We start from the raw sequence: 19929 nt of genomic DNA on the forward strand, positions 1-19929 counted from the left end.
TAAGTCCTCCATACTCTGTCCCTGCATGTGCTTTATCCCATCTCCTTACCCATGTCTTCAGCTCTTCTGCAAGTGAATAAATAAAAAATAAAAGGAGTGATGGTGGGATCAGACATGGGACAGGAGGCAGTGACATTCTACAGAGAAGGGTCCTGGAAGTCTGCAAAGTGACTGTATGCAGGATTCTGGCGTAAACTGTTGTATACATAGATGGTAAGTTTTGGAAAAAACTTCAGGAAATACTCGGCATAGTCTCCTATTTTGTTGCTGATCCTGAAAGAGAACAAAAGCAAAAAGGATTTTTAAAGCTTGTCCAAGGGGTTAATATTCTAGGATGCCCTTGCAGAGAAAAAGCCATTCCAGAGGCTTTCTGATAACATGGGGAGGTTTCCTAGAACCCCCAGAGCTGCAACTTTTCTACAACTTCGCTAAACTCCTCAATAGTTTGGGTTTTTTTGGTTTCTTTTTCTATTTCTCCAGCACCTCCATCTGCCTAATCCCACTTTCATCTTGGACAGTGCTCTCAGGCACATGGTGGGGATTCCTGGGCTTGTCCTGGACAAAGACAGGACTTGGTGATCCTTGTGGGTCCTTTCCAACTCAGGATATTCTCTGATTCCATGCAATTGTGGCAGGGGCGAGGATGAGAACATGTACCCTTTGTCTTTGTGTTCATCCATGTTTCTCATGAGCCTCAAGAGGCCAGTGACGTTGTTGTTGTGTTTGAATGGTTTTGCATTCCTAGGATTTTCCATGACATCTAAAATATCTTTGTCAATCTGGAAGAAAGCATATAGATTATTCCCTGCCTTTCACACTCACAAAATCAGCACATCTACTCACCGCAGCCACTGCCTTTTTGCAGGGACATCATTTTGCATGGGAAAATCTCCTGACCCTCAAAAGCCTATTTCCCACCACGAGCAGAAGAGTCCACTCTGCAGGGCATGCACCACACAGCCCCCTGATTCGTCTAAGTGCTTCCTCTCCTGCCTTGCCAAGGTGTGGCTTTACTATTAGAACTGTCAACATGGCACAGAAGATTTTCATGGATGCCTGGAGGGCAGGAGGGAGTCCAGAGTCCTCATCCAACTGCGCCATTGATGAGAGCACATGGCCTCCTGTACTGAACTGAAACTGTCAGATCCCAAATGAATTGGCACAATGTCACCTGCCAAAGCAGGCCTGGCTTCTCTGCTTTTGAGACAACCAACAAAACACTTCTGCCAGAAATTTGCTGGTAACAAGGGCCAGAGGCCCTTGTCTTAAGTGGCCACCAATAAACTTTGAAGGTCTGCCAGCTAATTTGAGAATGACCAACCCCTTCTACCACCCCAGTCAGCAGAGCTCCCTTTAGCATCAACATCTTTTGACTATGTGCCTTCAGCTGAATTGTTTCTCCCAGTTGTCTGTATTTGTGTGGGGCTACTTTTTCCAGTTCATTTTTAAACAGAGCCTGTGAAACACTCAGGAAAAGCTTCACCTGAATGTCTAGTTCAAACCTGACACTAATCCAGATTTAAGAGGATTACCTTTTTGGTCCACTGTGGATAAGGAAAAATTTTCTTAGTGACATTAGGACCTTGAAAAATACTTTTCTGGTTTTGGATGTTGTAGGTTTCGGGGGTTCTGGGGGTCCAGTCGGGACGGCCGGACGTAGACGGTGACGGATGGAGACGAGAGATCTCTATAGGCAGGTCTTGGGACACAGCCGGTTTATTGTAAAGGGCGTGGGTATTGGGGCACTGCTCAGAGCTGGTAGACTCAGCTCTGAGCAGGCCCAAGAGAGCAAGAGAGTGAATGGGTGAGAGAGAGAGAGAGAGAGAGTAGGAGCAAGAGTAGAAATGGAAGAGAGGAATGAATAGAAGAGAGAATGAATAGAAGTGAGAATGAGAATGTGAATGTCTGAAGTCCTGGTTACAATACAATAAATCATCTTCTGTACTGAATATTCTAATTGTCACTAACCAATCTAATACAAGATACAAATCCTATAGCATTTACATACAGCCTATAAGAGTTCTTATATTACCATAGAGTGTTACATCTTAACTTCTAAAAACTACTCTTTGGACCCCTTCTGCTGAGCTAGTAGGGTCTGCTCTGACCCTTGGACCTGTGTGCAAGCAGAGGGTATTGTTCCATCAAGAGGGGATTACTTCAGTCGGCCATACCATTGTTTTCCAGTTGTTCAGTAACTAAGACCTGGTATTTCAAAAGTGGCTTTCATTTCGATGTTGCCTGTAGTTTTCATATTCCCAAAATCTTTTGTCAGGCAATCATATTTCCAAGGCTTTCCTGTTTCATCTTCCCCAACAGGATGTCTTTGATTTGATTCCATATACTCTTCAGGAAGTTGAACCTGCTGTGGGATGAGAAACTTCATTAGCTGCAATGGGACATCACTGTTCCCAGCACCACAGGCAATTCCCACACCAAAATTCCACATCCTTTGTACTCCCAGGACTTACCTCTGATTACTCCAGAAGTAGGGATGTTTGCTTAACCCTTCCAAGCCTCGTTCATCACGAGAGGACAGGCTTTGTACAAGGTCCAGAGCCTCTGTGTAATCTGGAGAATTGGGAGCCAAATCCTTGATGCCAACTTGCTAGAGGGGTTTCCTACCCCCTATTAAAATGTAGAGCATGAGCCTGCCCAGGGCCTGCAAAGAGACATCACTGCTCCTGTGCCACACGCTCCCAACTTCCAACCTAATGGAAGAGGACTCATATCCCTAAACCCTGTAGGTGCCCAGAAGTTTAAAATACACACCCATACAAACCTTGAAGCTGTGTGCATGAGGACAGAGGAGATGGGCATCCAAATCACCATCACTCTTAAGCAACACCTGTCATTACATGGGCTTTCCCACAAATCAAGGTATTTTCTAGTCAGGGATGCAAAAAGCCTTTCCCTAGGGACCCACTGCAACAGCGAATATCAGAGAGCACCCAAAATTTTAAACCATCAGTTGATTCACAGAGAACTTACCTCTAAATCTGAGTTTACAAGTTCTTCTTGACCTTCAATCAACCTTCTTTTATTACCAAAGTCCGCCAAGTAAATTTTGCCACCTAAATCTGAGGAAATAAGAGAAGTTTTTAACAAATAAAGGTGGCAGACCTTCATGCGGTCCATCACTGACTTCTGGATGGCCCCTTCTTTAAAAAACATGTTCTCTGAAGGCATCTGTGGTGGGTTGATCTGCCTGCAAAGCCCTGGAGGAGGAGGGCAGAGCTACTGAGATGTGCAAGGTTGTTCTCTCTGTGAACATATCTGTACTTATTTAAAGAGGAGATCTAAAGCCACCCTATTCAGCACAAAGACATCAGTATTTTTACAGACAGCTGTGAGACCTTCTTCTCTAAACTACATGGAAAGCAAAATGAAAACATAATGAAAGCAAAATATAACCTATTACGAAGTTCCCAGGCTGTAGATCCTGGTGAGCAAGTCTGAGGGAATGCAGCTCTCTCAGTGCCTGGAAGATCATCTTCAGAGCAGCTTTGTAATCCTTTCGGCCTTCAGCATCCTGCAGGTGTTCCTGGAGGTTTTTTTCCCAGAGTGGGAAGCACAAGTACATGCAGCCTTTTTCCTTCTCAGACTGGAAGAGCTTCAGTAGATGTTCACAGTGAGAACATTGTTCAAAGAACCTTTTCTCTTCGTCACCCTCTGAACTGAGGGTTATTCTCACTGCTACCTCTGTCCCTCCATGGAGCCCGAGGTAGATGCCATCCTGAATTCTCTGCTGGATGTACGGAAATATCATCAGTTTGCCAATCATGGGCGATACATTCAATCAAGCTCTTTCAGCTGGGCCCTCCAGCATTTGCTGTTTGGCTCCCAGGCTCTGGGGGTTTCTGGAACAAATCTGGCCTTGTGCTCACGAAGGTTTTCCATGCTAAGAGAATGATTTCTCCTTGCAACTGCAAGAAGATTCCCATCATCAGTCCTTGCTCCCTTTTCACACAACAACTTTGCTATATTGCAATCACCTTTCTCCACAGCCACCATCAGGGCTGTGTGCCCTCCTCATCCACATCAATATCTATTTCATCCTTTTTCAACAAAGCTGTCACCAGCTCCGGTCTCTCCATTTCAAGCCAGGATGAGGGCAGTTTTCCCACATTCATCTTTCCTCTTCACATCCACACCATGCTCCAGCAGGAATGAACTGTGGAGACAGCTGACTTGTATCTTTTTTGTCTGAACCCTTCTTTAGAGCATGGATCAAGGCATTCCTGTCTCTCTTGTCACAGATGTTCACATCAGCCACTATCTCCTGGACTAGGATTTTCACGGCTGAGAAGTGGTGCTCCCTGCAAGCATCCATCAGCGCTGTGGCACCTCCTTTGTGCAGCCTGGCTTTCTCCTCACTGGTCACCCTCCTCAAATTCACCTCTGCTCCTCTGCTGTACAGGAATCTCAAGGCTTCCTCCTTCCCATACCATGCAGCCTCCACGAAAGCTGTGAAGCCGTTGATGTCCTGGTCGTTAATGTTTGACCCACGCTCCAGGAGGAGCTTCAGGGTATCCACGTTCCCTACTATGCCTGCCTCAATAAATGCAGTGCCACCATTGTCCTTCCTGGCATGCAGAGAAGCTCCCCTATCCAGCAGAAGCTGGACCAGGTCCTCCTCACCAGTTTGCACTGCGGTCTGCAGGGGTGTCCAGCCACTGTCTACCTTGGAGTTCACATCTGCCCCTTGCTCCAGCAGCTCTAGCACAGCTTCTTTATCCCTGTTCTTCACAGCGGCATTTAACTTGAAGTTAAGGACTTCTGCTGTCTTCATGCTGGGAGGGTTAGAGACCTTCTTCTGGTTTTGAGCTGGGGGCTTCATGGTGGTCAGAGGGAGGGCTCTGCACCTCTGGTGTTCCCCACCAGCACCCAGGGATCCACAGAAGAATGGGAGAGGTGCAGTGCTCAGTGCCTTGGTTGTGGGGGATGTGCTGGGTGTGGCCGATGAAACACGCTGGGTACTATTTTAAGGTCTCTGTGGTCTTCACCTGATTAATGAACAGAAAATGCTGCTGTATTAGCCTGTGAAACCTCACCATTTACACTCAGTGACCTGCAGGTCTGTGTAAGGGGCAGCTGAGGACAGCAGTGCCAGTGCCAGCCAAGAGAGCCAAGGCCTGGAGAGAAGCACAGCTTTGGCACTCATGGACTCATCATTTCCTTGCCTGGCCCCCAGCCCCTCTCATGACCCAGGGAGGCATCCCTGCTGCTTTTGCTATAAATGCTATCTCAGACGCATCACAGGTTACCTGATAAGCCATCCCCCAGCAATGGTATCAGGTGGAGAACGCAGCAGGCAGGCAGAGATGGGCATTCCCCTTCAGCTTTGGATGGCAACCACACACAGTCCTGACTGCCCCTGATCTTAATCCCTCCTGCCATGAGGAGACCCTACCTGACAGGAAGTGTCTCCTAAACTTTTCACCACATTAGGAGATTAATCAGGTACGACTTTATTTGCCTTTATCTATCTGGTATCTAGAAAAAGTGGGACTCCAATACCCATATTGATAGTGATCAGCACTTTCAGGAGCTACTGCCTGACGAACTGGTAATAAATTACCTAAGAAAATCAGGAAAAGTATGGAGAAATCTTAAAGTATAAAAACAAAGTAGAAATTTGCATGAATTTACCCTCAGGAAAGCCAAAGATTGTTTTCTGGATGGCTTATTTCCCTGCCCAGCAGGAAATAAACACAATATTTCACTGATTTAGATGCATTTAATTTCCTTGTATTAATTTCTATATCTTTTGCAATACAGGGGGGAAAGAAAAAAGTGTTACTTTCCTGGTCAGAAAAGCAGCACAGTATCCCCTGGGCGCGGTGGGGCTCAAGAGCCTCGCCCTTGTCGGGACGGCAGAAGCCTGGGGAGGGTGAAGAGAGGGGCTGAGCACTTTCCTCCTCTTCCTCCGAGGAGCAGAGTGGCAAGCTTTGTGCTCCAGGAAATCTTTAAACATTTCTATCCCCGCCCCACTGACTTTCGATCATGAGGCGTTCGCGTCTCCGTGTCCCGATGTCCCAATGTGTCACCCAGCCCTGCCAGCTGCCACCCACAACGACACGGCCAGCAAGGGGTCCCTGTGCCCGGCCACAAGCTCGGCCACTAATGAAAATGCTTTCAAAGCCACAGAGCAGCTTTCCCCAGCGGCTGCTCTTCGCTGCTGCTCCCCAGCCAGCATCCCCAGCTTGTTTGCTTCCGGGCAAAGTCCCCAAGTATGTGCTGGCCCCTCCCAGAAAGGAAGGTTTTATCCACTTGCCGGAGAATGTTGGGGTTCTGGGAAAGTTGTTTGGCGGCCCTTTTTTCGCACACAGCAGAGAAGTCATGAGCAAAGTGCTCTCCCCATACAGTCCCATACACACAGACCCTGTTTATAAACATCTGCTCATCAGTGGTTCGGGAGCTGAAGGCGTGCAGGCGTTAAATGAATCAGTGGTCTGGTTTGGGGGAGATTTGGGATGGTTTGGGGTTTATTTTAAGTTTTTCCTCACCTTTTGGTAAATCCATCCACATGAGGGAACTAAATGCTGCTAAATTACAACCGGGGAATTGCTGAGCTCCAGATCTGTGGGTTCCTCACTGCTTGGGTGGGCAACTCCCACCACCCTGGCGCCCTGCTCCTTGTAGGCAGCTCTGTGTAAATACCCAGGGGGCCTCGTCCTCCAGGCCTTCCTTATCTGCCTGGAAAGCCTGTGCAAGAAATACATGAAGGAGCCCAGGCTGGGATGACCCACCCAGTTTCCTTCACCACCCTGTGACGTGAGATGAGCTCAGCAGAGCTCCTCCACTGAACTGTGCCAGTGGCAGGATTCAGTTCACATCTGAAACGGGGCTGGAATTGTGTCAGTTAAATCATTCCTGACTTTCCATGGTACCTTGGTACATGCACAAACTGGGAATCTGCATGTGGACATGGATACAGGCACAAGGGCACAGAAAAGCCCTTAAAGGGTTGGGTGGATGCAGTCTTGCTTGTGTTTTACGTGGATAGCCCAATCCTTATGGATGTCTGCACTGCTGACTCACATCTCTATGCCAGCTTTCACTAAGCTCTGCCTCTGCAGGAGTCTCATCTTTGTACCTCATTGTGGTGTTGGGCATCCTGCTTCCCGCAGCATGCAGTGCATCCGCAGGGTCTGGGAACATCCCACGGTCTCTGCATGGAATTTCACAGGGTTTGTGCTGCCACAGGAGACCTTGACACAGCCCCACAGGGACAGAGACTGTGAAAATTCAGGGAGCAATCTCCAATCTGTCTCAAGGCTGTCAGGATCTCATTTTGGTTCACATGAAGAATCTCTCCCGGTTTGACCAGGGCTATGGCTGTAGCTGCTGGTTTTCAAGTACCCTTTTGCAGGCTGCAAAACAGACTAACAACCAGAGCAAGCACATCTCAGCTTCGAAGCCAATATAGACATCCAAAAAAAAGCCAGTATTACAGTACATAACATCACATCACCCACCCACCCAAGTACAAAAGCCTTCTTCAGCTTGCTGATTTAATTAAAGTAATTTATTATCTTATGGTGGGAAGATGAAAATCCCTAGGATGGTAAGAACCCAAATGCTACAATGGTGGGAACGAGGTGTTTGCAACCAGCAGGGCTGTGGCAGTAGTGTCCTATGCCTGCATCCCAGCAAAGAAGGGTTTGCTGGTAGCACTTTCCTGATCCAAATTGTTTTCCACAGAGCCATAAGTTTAAACCCTGAGTCCCTGCAACAAGAAGTTTCCAGGGAATGAAAGGGTCTCAAAGGTTTTCTAAAGCATGGGAGTAACAGCTCCTCTCCGCCACTATTCTGTAGCCTCTGGGTTATAGAGTTCCTGCTGTATTTGCACATTTGCAGAATCATTATTTGCCCCCACACACTCAGGGACTCAGGATATGAGCTGCTGAGACACAGACAGCAGGAAAATCGAGGGCACAGCTAAGCAAATCTCCCTTTTCCTCCATTCTGATGGGCTTACACCCATTTTTGCATCCCTTCCCCTGAGAATCCATGTCCTCCCAGCAACCACAAGTAAACACGAGGCAAAATGTGGCAACAAAAACTGCCTGCCAAGGGCAAAATCATTTTTAAAGGAGCTATGAATAGTAGGATGAAGTTTTTTCTTCATGTTCCCTTCACGTGCTTTCTTATTATATTTCCGAATGGGAATATCCCAGGGTTTATGTGCTTGGCCATGCTGATGTGTCTTTCAGTGCTGGAACACAACCCTGGAAAATAGTCCACAGAAGGATGGCAGGTGATGCTACTACCCATGACAGAGCATCACCTTCTCACAGAACCATTTAGGTTTGAAAAGACCTCCTAGGTCATCGAGTCCAAGCATCATCCAGCACTGCCAAGTCCACCACTAAACCACATCCCCAAGTGCCATATCTGTGCCTTTTTAGAGTATTTTTACATTTTAAAAAATTTACTTTCTAGTTTTTTAGATTGCTGCTCAATCCTCATCACCACCAGAAAAGAAAAGAGCAGTGTTTTGCCAGCAGGGAAGGAGAGGTGAGGGCAACAGTGAGGCAGGCAGGGACCTCACCAAGCAGGACAGCACATCCCAATCCCTGGGCAAGGAGAGCAGGGCAGGTCCATTTAAAACAGCCCAGAGCAGCCAAAACAGGTCAGACATAGAATCAGGCTGAGCACCTGAGCTTAGATGCCTTTCCCAAGGAGAGGCGGTGGATCTCCAGCAGGATTTCTCACAGCTGTTTCTCATCCCCATCCTTGCCCCCAGGCTGTGGATGCACCATGTCTGAGCTCCCCTCCAGCACAGGCAGCCCAGCCCCGAGGAGTCAGGAGGGCTGCAGACCCCAGCACTGTCCTCGGTGCCCCAGCAGCAGCAGTAAACATGAGAATTATCTCTCATTCTTTCTTGGCTCCCGAGGCACCCCAGGGGTACGAATCCTTGTGCGCATCTGGAGCAGATTGGCAACCTTGGCATTCAGCTGCACGTGTCAGGGGAAGGTGAGCCATGTGGAAACACATCAGCTGTGAGTTCTGGCACGTTATTCAGGCAAAGGCCTTGAAGTGGAAGCTGCAGACCAACGCCATCCAGCTGCTCCCTCCCCACTGGCTGGGGCTGGCAAAGCACTGCAGAATGCGGGGTGAAGCATTTGCCGTGTTTGAAATGGCTCTGCTGCTGAGCTTCCTCCAAAAACGTATCTAAAGAACTATTTACAGCATTCCTTTGCAGCCTTTCTTTTAAAAGAGAAGTAAGTCATTGATGTACACACATGCAGCCATGAATTTGCCTGTTGTCATGTGTGTGTATCCATGGAAAATGAAGGCTTAGAATTCCTACACATATATATACACATCCACCTGCCTAAATACTTGTACTCCTGCATCCGTGTCCATGTCCTAAGGCCACCTCAAAGCTGCTTGGTCCTACTGGAGCAGGGACCCTCTGGCTAAAGGAGCCTCTGAGCTGCTGCTGGGAATGCTCAGGGTCTCAGGGCATGGGGAAATGGCTTTTTTCCACCAAATAAATCCACCCCCCATCCTGGCTCATGGAAACCTGGCCCTGGAGCAAGTATGTGTTCTCAGCCTGGGGGGCAGGGCAGTGCCAGTCCCCACATTGGCTCCTGAGCTCACATCTCCTCAGCTGCTTCCAAATTCACAGCCTCCTCCCTGGGAAACCAGCTGGGGTTTACTGGGAGTGACCACAGCCAGCCAATGCAAGCTTTGGCTCCTCTTTCTCAACGTGGTTTTGGGGGTTGAGGTTTTTTATCCCCCTGAGGCTTTAAGGTTTTGTTGCATTACCACTGGGTTTTGGCAGCAAGCCACAGCTGGATGCAAGGCTTGCTTTTAGTGACTGGATTTTCTCTTTGGGAAGCATCTCAGACTTGTAGAGAGGAAAGCAGGCTGCAAATGGGATTGTCCAGGATCAGCTGTGGAGTCTGAGAGCTGCCAACAAGGCTGAGACTCAGCTTGGTCCATGCATGATGCAGCAAGAATGGACACAGCCTCAAATTTCCTTCTAAAGAAAGCTCAAAAAGATATTATTTCTGTATTTTTCTTCATTATTTTATTGTTGTTGTTGGCCTATTTATTTTTTTTTAATGGAGAATTGGTTTTAAAATAACTTCAAGGTGTGCAAGACAAAATATTCATATTTTTCTTTCAGGAGCTGCAGTTGAAAAACAAAGCAACAACAACATTATTTTTGATTCTAGCTTCTAGTCTGCTTTACAGCTCTCTTTCCTGACAAGTAATTTAAATATTTCCTGGATAATTTTCAGCCCATTTCTTCCCTCTGACATGTACAAAGATAAGGTATAAATGCAAACTGCTATGATCCCAAACCACCTGGCTTGTAAGACAAGGCCATGTTTAGTTTAAAAGGAAATGAAAGGTGAGGGGAAGCTCAACCTGCTTTCCTCTGTCTAGGCGGGGAATAGGGATGAAGCTGAGTCGATGTATTTTACAATGACTGGTGATCCTTGGACCCTGCATGCCTGTATTAGAAGGGACAAGAGGTTCTGTTGTAGCTGCAGGTGCTTGTAAAATGCCTGTGAATGGCAAGGGGTGACTTGTGCTCATAGTAACACCTTGGAGTATGCATATTCCTGAGTTATTCCCCTGTGATTCCAGCTCCTCCTCTGCAGTCCTCTCACGCTCTCCTCTGCTGACGCAGGCCAGTTAATTTTGGCTTCCAGAACACACAATAAATAGAAAGAAGGCAACTGAAAAAACATGTTTTGGTTGGGTTTTTATTCCAAGTACTTCTTCAAGCTGCACTGGAGTGCTCCTCTCCCTGTGTTGCCACAGGCAGCCCTGGGTGCTTCCATGGAGAGCTCTCCCAGGAGAGACACAGACCATGCAACCCTCCCCTTCCCTCCCAGAGCATGCCAGGATGTGCTCAGACCTCAGCACACTCTGCACAGGAATAGGATGTTTTTTAATAACTCCTCTAATACCAGAGAGTTTCCCCCTTGTAAATGAATTCAATCATGAGGTGTGTTACGGACAAAAATCAAGTAGTATTTATGTGAATGACCCAAAAGCAGGTTTTTTTGCTAAAAGCAGCCCTCACTAGGATCTTCTTTCCTCTTAATTTTAAGATATTGATGTCTTACTAATACCAAGCAGATATTGGGAACTGCAGTCCTGTAAAGGGCTCAGAAATTATGAGCAGTAACAGCAGTACTGAATACCCTGGCAGTTCATATATTCAAAACTTCACTTCTGCTTTCATTCTTTTTATGAACCGCTCAATTTTCTTTGATAAACCAAATACCACAAAGCTTTAATCTTCTAAAATCTTCCCCCTTCCTTTTCTACTCTTGACATTGTCACTTTTAAAGTGACTGGAAACGCCCCCTGAGTCACCCAACACAAGCAGCTTTGCAGGGTTTGCAAAGCATCCAGAATTAGAATGTAAAATTTAATTGAAAGTCCACAACCAAAAAAAAAATAAAGACCCAGACCATGCTATCAGGGTATTTTCCTCTTTACATTTTATTTTATAATGATAACATTGTGTCAGTAATGAGAACAGACCATTGTGCGTTGCTCACTTCAGTAACACAGCAAAGGTGGTTCCAGTTGTTACAATAAATAATAAATAAGAAAGCAGCTGATATCTCCCTGTAAACACAGCCAGGACCACTGGCAGAGGCTCAGAGGTGGAACCAGGATGGGGATGGTGAAAGACGACTTGGAATAACATCCCCAAACTGGTCCTTGGTTCCTTGCTCTGCTCAAGCAGCTGTGAAAAGCCCAAATGATGCTGTGCTCTGGCTGTTGCTGGGACAGGGGGGCAGAAGAGAGTTCCCTTGGCAAGGAGTGAGTACCAGTGGGATAAGAACCTCCAGGTTTGGTCTTTAGGGATAAACAGAGCCCTGGGAAGCAGCCCTCAGCAGGGAGCAGTACTGGTGGCACTTTCCTCAGGACCCAACACAGGCTCCACATCACCCACCCATGCAGCTGCTGGCACCATTGTTGCCAAGCAGGAGCCACACCTTTCCAGGATCCCAAAATTCCTGCTGAGAGGAACTTTTTGAAGAGCTGCCCCCAGGTCTGAGCTGATGATGTGTCCGGCCACCCTTCCAAGTCGCTGAATTCATAGCACTGATTTCACTCACTGCACAGGTTTCTGGTAAAATGCGGTGGCTGCAGACTGGTTTCACCATCCAAGGGAACACCAAGCCCAATTATAAACCCAGGCAAAACCCCAGGTTTTCTCTCCGATGTGTGAAAATCAAGTTTTCCATAGGATCGCTCACCAAAGTGCCCGTTTGACTTCTCCATTCCCTGCCTAGGACAAGCTGCTGTGTGCCAAGATGCCTTCCACATCCCTAAGGGGAGAAAGGAAATAAGATGGGCTGCAAAGCATCCTTGTATTGCCATCCATGGTCCTCCAAACCCTTTAGCAGCTCTCTCTGCTGCTACTGGCATACTTTGCTCCACAATTGTGCTACAAATCTGTCTGGTCCTCTCAAATTATTACATGGAAAAGGTGGGAGGCATGCTAAGTGGTACAACAACTAAAATAATTTCATTTACAAACTCCTCAGGGCAAAGGACATACATGTGTGCTTTCAGCAGTGCTCTTCTAATAAATATAGATATAATAATAATAACAACAATGATAAATAACAATAATAGGAATAGAATGTTGTGCACGTGACCTAAGATTGGGTGCAATCTGAAGGTTGTGGAGCACAAGTGAGGGATAAAAACATCACTGCACTGGAAGGAGGTGGAAAGCTTTGATGCAGAGCATGCGTAGGACACAGCTGGAGGATCTTGGGATCAGGAGAAGGCAGGTGCTGGATCCCTCCAGCTGAAAATGCCATGTAGTCTTGGGGCTTTTATCCTGGCCATTCCCTGTGTGTGGGAATGGCAGGCTCCTGTGCTGGCCCCACAGGCCAGTGGCTGATGTTGCAGATCATAGAGCAGGTGGGAGCTCTTTGGTTGTGGATGCTTAGGGAATCCCATCTCTTTTTCCTGGACTTGCAGCCCAAATCAGATTTCTTTCTGTCTCTGCGGTGGTGCAGGTCTCTGGTTGAACTGCAAGGGGAGGCTCTGGGCTCCCACCTGCTCCGCTCCTGTGGGGAGGGAGGAATGCTGGGCCCAGTGGCTCCGTGTGGAGCGGGAAGCACTTGAGGTCCTGGGGATCCTGCTAAAATTCCAGAACTTCAGCCGAAACCCTGCCAAGTGACCTTGGCCCTTGCAAACCACATCCCAACCTGTGCCTGGCCCCCCGGCTTGTCCCCCCACCATGGCTCAGGTCAGGTGTGCGACTGCTTGCTGGTGCTGTGGCTGGTGGCCTGTTTGGTCATGTCCTGGTAGGAGGCAGATTTCAGAAAGCGGGGGTAGGAGTCCTTCTCCATCAGTGTGCGGGTCTTGGCCTGGGCCTCGTTGAAGCAGGTGGAGGTAGCCCCCGAGAGGTTCTTGCGGGTGATCTCCCTGGTTTCATGGTCGATATTCACCTGCAAGGCAGCAGCACCCACAAACATTAACTCCCCTCCCATGTGAGGACAAAAACTGTTTTTAATCCATCTTCAGATGAGGGTGAAGTGGCTCACAGACATTTCTATCCCTTCATGGTTAGATTCAGTATCTGTTCCAGCATTAACAAGTCAATGGTGATGGACCACACGATGCTAGAAATTAAAGCTTTCATGAACAAGAGGACATCTTCCCACTGATCCAAGAGCACTTTAATAAAACCCACCAGGATATTTTATTCCTTTCCTGCCCTATTTGATGGCACAGAAAATGCTCTCACCTCCCTGGGCGCCTCACTTTGGACAAACTCCTCAAAGATCTTGTTGGCTTTGGAGGCCAGCTTGGTTTTCGACCGGGTCTTTTTGAAGTCTTCGCATGCTAGCCAGAAGTCAAGATTCTCCTCGCTGAATTCAGTCTTCAGGAAGGTGTGGAAGGCATTTACCCCACCTGGGGAGGGGAGAGAAGAGCAGTTAATGGGACAGAAGGCAGGGAGGAGGAGGACCAGCAGCAGACACTGCCTGTTGAGCGCCCTGGGAGCTCAGACAGTGACAACTGCAGATTTCCTTTCCCTCCGGGCAAATTCCACCCTCTGAGACACTGCTAATTGGCCTCTAGACTCCAACAAAATCCTTTCCCACAGACAAGTAATCCTCTGGTTTTATTTATGTGACCTTTCTGTAATGAGGCTTCAGAGTATTTTCTTTACAGCTTCGGAAAAGAGCCAATTCTACCTAAGGAGAAGCGTGCTGACGCATCAGAATGCTGCAGGAACCAAACAGCAGTGCCTTTATTTTGATTTCTCAGCTGAGATCTGGGGGGAACAAGATGCTAAGGATGGGAGAGTAATTGCAGCAAGGATTTCAGAGCTGTGCTGGAAGGGTGTATTAAGTTACAAAGCTGGAGATGCTCGTTAGCCATCACAGCATGTGAGAAAGTCTGGAAAAAAATACACTTGGCCCCAGACTAGCACTGTGGAAGGACTTTGGCTGGGGAAGAGCTTTTAAGGTAGACTTTTGGATTAAAATTTGGCACTTCTGCCATTGTGCAGACCCCAGTGTAAGGAGAGGATTATGTGTGGGTCTAAGAAAGAGTTCCCATCTCTGGGTCTGCAGAAACTGACTGAATAGGGAGAAGGAGACAGCATCTCACAGGAGCCCTGTGCATCACAGACAGTACAGCTGATATCAGAGGGGGAAAGGCTACGGTTAGTCAGTAAAACAGCTGAATTCCTTCCCCCTGTGGAAGAGCCATCCCTGGAGGCACAGGACAGACAGACAGAGGGCAGCAATGCAGTTTTCTGAGCAAGCCTGAGGGGAGGTGGCTACATCGCTGTCTCCACGACACATTGAGAGCAGACACTGCGTTCTCCCGAGTGTGGAGAAAGGGGTGGTCTGGGAATATCATGACATACCCCCTGGTGGGCTGCTCCACATAGGATGCCCGTGACAATGCTCCTGTCCCAAGGCAGCAGTGAGGTGTTGGTGAGACAACACTTCTGCCCCCCAAAAACGCCCAGCCAGGAGTAAAGGGTACAGCTTCATGAGGCAGGCAATGAGCCCTGTGCATCAGATCTGGGCAGGAAAGGGACTTTTTTCTAAATCCTAAAACACCTCATTTGAGGAAGAGGCAAGATTTCATCATACACTAACTTCAGGCATACAGCTCACTAAGAGTACATTTGTCCTACACACACTCACCAAGAGAAGAAAACAAGATGCTACTCACTTTTGCTTTTGAGGAGCTGGTCAAAGGACTCCCTCCATTCCAGCACCTCGCGGGAAGAGTCTCTGGAAAAGACAAAAGGAAGTAAGGCTTGCTGTCCAGTGACGAGGCACGGCAGCACTTCAGTTGTGTAGCTCCATCAATGGGAGACAGTGGCATTCAGCAGGAAACCAAAGCAAGAGGCCAGTATCCGTTACCTGTGGGCTCTCTTTCCTCTCTCCTCCCTTTCTTTTACCTTCCCTGATGGCTCACCCGACCTCAGCTCCATGCTGCTGACCAGGAGGTTCCCTAGGGAATGCTCAGAAAAACCCTTTTCTGCTGATACCAGTCCAGCAGGTTCTCTAGGGAATGCTCAGAAGAGCCCTTTTCTGCTGGTGCCAATCCAGCAGAGCCTCCTCTGCAAGAAAACCCCCTGCCCTCAGCAGCAATATTTAGTGTTTTGTCTTTAATGCTGCCTGCATTCCCCAGAGACACCAGGAGGTGTGGGAGCCCTGCAGGTTTCTTGCCTCTTGCCAAGGCCCTGCTCTCTGTGCCTAGTGCCAGAGCTTCTGTTCTCCAGTCAGACTTTATAACTGCTGGAGCTGGAAAGTGATTCGCCTTCCCGGTCTGCCTGGGTGGGACCGTGGGGAGGGGGAGCTGTGCTCTGTGCTCTCTACTGCGCAGATGGGCAGGAGCATCCCTTGGGAAGGTCTGATCTGTGGGGACCTGGCCTGGGCTGAACCTGGGGCAGAGCAGTGCTTGGCTTACCTCTGCCTGGAGCTCAGCTGCAGCTTGCTGGAGCTCCCAATCTTGTGTCCTAGCTCGGTTTTATGAAGCAGGATCCCTAAGCGGGTCTTCAGATCTTTGGCTCTGAAAGGGAAGGAGGAAGGGGAGAGGTGGGATCGCTGGACCATCAGACTGCTGCCACCACCCCCTCCCCTCGCAGGGGCTGCACCCCACGGGCTCCGGGGGACAGCCCTCGCTCCCCAGCTTCAGCTCTCTGCTGTATGAAATAAATGCTCCCCACTTGCTTTTCCTGCTCCCTGGCAACCACGCTCGGCAGCGCATTAAACCTGAGGGACTGTTTTCTCCTGCCCGCTTCCCAGCTAGAGACACATGGAATATAAAGCACGACGAGCTCTTTCCTCTGGGCCAGGTAACAGAGCAGCTGCTAAGTGCCCAGCTGGAGCCCCCCCCCCAGCTCCCCGGAGCTAACCTGGTTCCTTTTCCCATCCCACTCTCCCGGCAGCGCTCCGCTGCTCCCAAACCACTGGAAAAACACAGCAATTCTTTCCGCTCGGCAGAGGGGGAGCATCTCCCTGCTGCCAGGCTGCTGCTCCCCTGCTCTCATTTTGGGGTGCCCTTGGGTCCCCAGGAGCCTGTCACCAGGCCGTGGAGAGGGTTGCGCTCCGCAGCAGCGCCATCCACCTACCCCATGCCTTCAGGAGCCAGCGGCAGCACGATGCTCCTGTGCCGGAGGCTGGGATGCTCCTGTCTGTCCCCGCGGCTCCGCGGCGAGGGCACGGAGGAGGCACCTCCCTACCGGGAAGTCTCTGCGGCAGCAGGGCAGGAGAAGAGGCTTCTGCCGCCGGGTGCCCCCGAGGCGTGTGGCCCCGCTGCTATTTTTGTGCCGCGGCTCGTTCAGGCGTCCCAAGGCGCCCAGACAAAAATAAGGGTTTAAATGTCATGCCGGCAGCGTGGGGCTTTGCAGCCGTGGTTGGCAGGGGGAACAACATATCACTTAACAGTTCAACCGTGTGGACAAAAATACTCCTGCTGCTGTCAACTCGAAGCAGGTTGTGCAGAGACAAAGCCAGAGAAACCCTGGTGTGTTTGTACAGCCCGACACGCGCCGAGCAGCCCTGTCCAGCCTCCTGTCCCTCCGCATGTTTTACCTCCGTGTTCCCCTCCTGGGGAGCAGAAAGGATGCAGCCACAACAAATCACTTCGCTGCGTGTTTCCTTGAGGTCTGCACCCCAATTTCTACCCTAACATCACATCCGCAGCAGCAGAGGTTGGTCCAGGTGCATCTTTCCCAGAGAACCCTCTACATCCCAGAAGAGCCTTACCTTTCCAGGCAAGTGATGGGGAGCGCGGCTAAGCCCCGGCACATGCTGAGAGCTGGGCACCCAGGCAGCCAGCAACTCATCGGGTCCTTACGGGCATGGCAGGAGGGTGCGACAGGCGGCTGCAGCACCACCTGCCCCGCGGTCGTGTGCTGGCGGCTGGAACAGCGGCGCGGAGCCGCACTTTATATCGGGTGGGAGGCGGGAGAGCGGGGAGGGGGACCCAGCATCGCTCTAGCCTCCAGCCAACCAAAAGCTGCTCAGGCAGCGCCCGTGAAGTAAGAGCTTAGGTAAGTCAGTGTGTGCTGGTAAGGGAGGGGGGAGTGGGAGGCCCAGGCTTGTCCTTGAGCATCACAGTCGTAGCTGCTTCCTCGAGAACAGGAAAAAACAGGCTCGTTTCCACCGACGTGTGGAGCCTGCTGAGTAACCGCCGGCGGGTGAGAGCGCGGGTGGGAGAGCGAGGGACAGGACAGACGCTGTAGCACACAGCAAGAGTTGTCAGCTCCATCCTGCTGCCCGAAGGCTTCCAAACCTCCCCGCACTTCCAGCATTGCAGCAGCAGGCTCTGCCCAAGTGGTTTAAGCAGGGGATGCCAGCCCCCAGCAAAGTCAGGCAGCATCCCAGTGGCAGGACGGTTTTCGCTTCCTGGGGCAATACGACAGAGCAGAAGGGTGTAATGTTTCCACTTCCCCCTAATGACACTGCCGGTTCACAGGTGCAATATATAAGGACAGTGTCTGGCCTCATGTGCTGGCTGAAGTTGCACTTCTTCAGCACAAATTCCCTGTTGGGTGTAGGGTGAGAGAAAGGAAGGGAACGGACGCACATCAAAGAAATCCAAAGCCTGGGAAAGCATCTGGTAATGGAAGATCCTGATGAGACCTGAAAACTGAAAGGAGATTAAAAGCCAGGGAGAGGCCGGAAACTGGAGGGGAAGGACTGAGCCAGCAAAACAGAAAGATAAAGAGAAATGGTTAAACCAGTGTCAGACACTGCACACCAGCAAACCCCAGGGTCTGGTGCTACAAGCACCAGAGGTCCATGACAACCCACAGGTCCCCTATGCCGAGGTCAGTCTCCCAGAGGATCCCAGAAAGCTGCCCTCCCTGCAATTCCCCACCTCAATGGCTCTGGAAGGGAGTGACCTTAAATCCCCCTGCTCATGGCCAGCCCAGGGCAAGGCCAGCGCTGCCACTTCCACTCCTCATACTCTCCCTTCCTCCCTACTTCATCCCTGCTATCCCAGCTCAGGCATTTTTCCAGAGCTCAAGTTGTTACCTGCCCTTGCTGCCTACATTCATCACACACAGCACATTGCCAGAGCATCTTTCTCATTGCCAGAGCATCTTCCCCAGGAGAGATGAACTGTGCCAGGAGGGTGGCAGCACAAAGCCATCTCGGCCCTGGGCCAGGGAGAAAGGCTCTCCTCAAGCTGCCTTTGGGTGCAGGAGCATGAGGATATCTGGATGGGAGACTTTGGGAGGAGCATGAGGCACCTCAGCTCCCTTGAGCTGTAAAGGGGAGTTATGTCTTTCTCTCATTACTTAGAAAAAGCCACAGAATTGTCTTGCTCATGGACAGACAGGAAAGATGCATCAGGACTAATGACTGAACACACACTTTTAGCTCCTGTCTCACCTCTAATGTAAGAGCAGCCTCTTTCCTGATGGCTCTGGGGTTTTTCACTTGAATAATCAAGTTTAAGCCTTCTTGGTTAGCAAATATTCAGCTACAGATAAGTGACTGGAGCTACACAAAGCTCTTATTCATGTCTTTTCTGTGCCTTAAAACCAAGATTAGAGCTGTGATCCTTGCTGTGGATTTAAGGGAAGAAAAGGAAGAGTAAAGGTGAGAGGGCTGTAAGGTTGCTCTTGCCTGTACAGCTGCTGAGAAAGTCTGTGCACATCCACAGTGTGGACAGTGCTTGATCTAAGTTTTTGAAGTGCTTGGGCACACCAGTCTGGTGCTCCACCCCAGTTCAGCACCATGCTGGGAGCACTGGTGTTACAGCAGCAGTGCCCTGCTGATGTGGGCATAGGCTCCTGGTACCCACAGGACAGGGCCACATTCAGCTGTTTCACAGAGTCATAGAATGGTCAGGGTTGGAAAGGAGATCTGGAGATCACCCAGTCCAACCCCATGCTAAAGCAGGTTGGCACTCGCTGCCCAGCTGCAGCAGGTTACCAGAGGGTTTAGGATGGCAATGTCCTTTCTCCTCATCATCTACATCTCCGTCTCCTCCCTGGTTTTCCATACAAATGCTGTGCTCAGTGATGCTGTGGTGTTATTCTGCCTCATCATTTTGGGGCATGCCTGGTGTTAAGCAGGAATTCACCTCTGTCCTTTTCCCCTCTAAAACTGCAGCCCATCCTCCCACCTGCAGATCTGCAAAGTCACAGGATGCTGTAGTAACTCACTGGTGTTTGAGGCATCATCTGAGCAGGTCATGCCAAGAGGAAAACCTCCAGGAGCCTGGACACGTGTTGCAGGCACATGGGACAGATGATTTCTGGCTGCAACTCCATGGTGCCTGGCACAGCCACTGTGCTGGGAAGCATGTGTTGCTTGAAGCAGCCAGGCAAATGTAACTATGGCAAAAACACAGCTGGGATGGCAGCAACAGCAACTGGTGAGGGGGATGTGAGCCAGAGCAGAGAAACTCTGTGCCTCTCTGCCTTGAGATTACAGC

At 49.6% G+C, this 19929-nt stretch overlaps 2 protein-coding genes across 4 annotated transcripts; both read right to left on the reverse strand.

Moving 5' to 3' along the window:
- Positions 1 to 4990, reverse strand: RNASEL (ribonuclease L). Its single transcript, XM_048313590.1, is given in 12 exon segments — positions 1 to 273; positions 658 to 779; positions 1533 to 1610; positions 2323 to 2365; positions 2472 to 2662; positions 2992 to 3080; positions 3415 to 3789; positions 3792 to 4025; positions 4028 to 4101; positions 4103 to 4178; positions 4181 to 4219; positions 4222 to 4990. Coding segments are annotated over 12 exon segments (2076 nt in total). The 5' UTR covers positions 4841 to 4990; the 3' UTR covers positions 1 to 137.
- A 6464-nt stretch (positions 4991 to 11454) lies between these two features.
- RGS16 (regulator of G protein signaling 16) lies at positions 11455 to 19929 on the reverse strand. Of its 3 annotated transcripts, none has more exons than XM_048312654.1 (5): positions 17244 to 19929; positions 15943 to 16044; positions 15199 to 15260; positions 13754 to 13920; positions 11455 to 13454 (listed from the first exon to the last, which is right to left on the reverse strand). In XM_048312654.1, exons 1-5 carry the CDS (start codon positions 17321 to 17323, stop codon positions 13254 to 13256), a joined length of 612 nt encoding a protein of 203 aa, XP_048168611.1. In that variant the 5' UTR covers positions 17324 to 19929; the 3' UTR covers positions 11455 to 13253. The 3 variants fall into 3 exon arrangements, with proteins under 3 accessions (XP_048168611.1, XP_048168612.1, XP_048168613.1); XM_048312655.1 differs by lacking the exon at positions 17244 to 19929 and adding an exon at positions 16607 to 17199; XM_048312656.1 differs by lacking the exons at positions 15943 to 16044; positions 17244 to 19929 and adding an exon at positions 15393 to 15738.

This window comes from Corvus hawaiiensis, chromosome 9 (genome assembly GCF_020740725.1).
Source record: "Corvus hawaiiensis isolate bCorHaw1 chromosome 9, bCorHaw1.pri.cur, whole genome shotgun sequence".
NCBI classification, from domain to species: domain Eukaryota; kingdom Metazoa; phylum Chordata; class Aves; order Passeriformes; family Corvidae; genus Corvus; species Corvus hawaiiensis.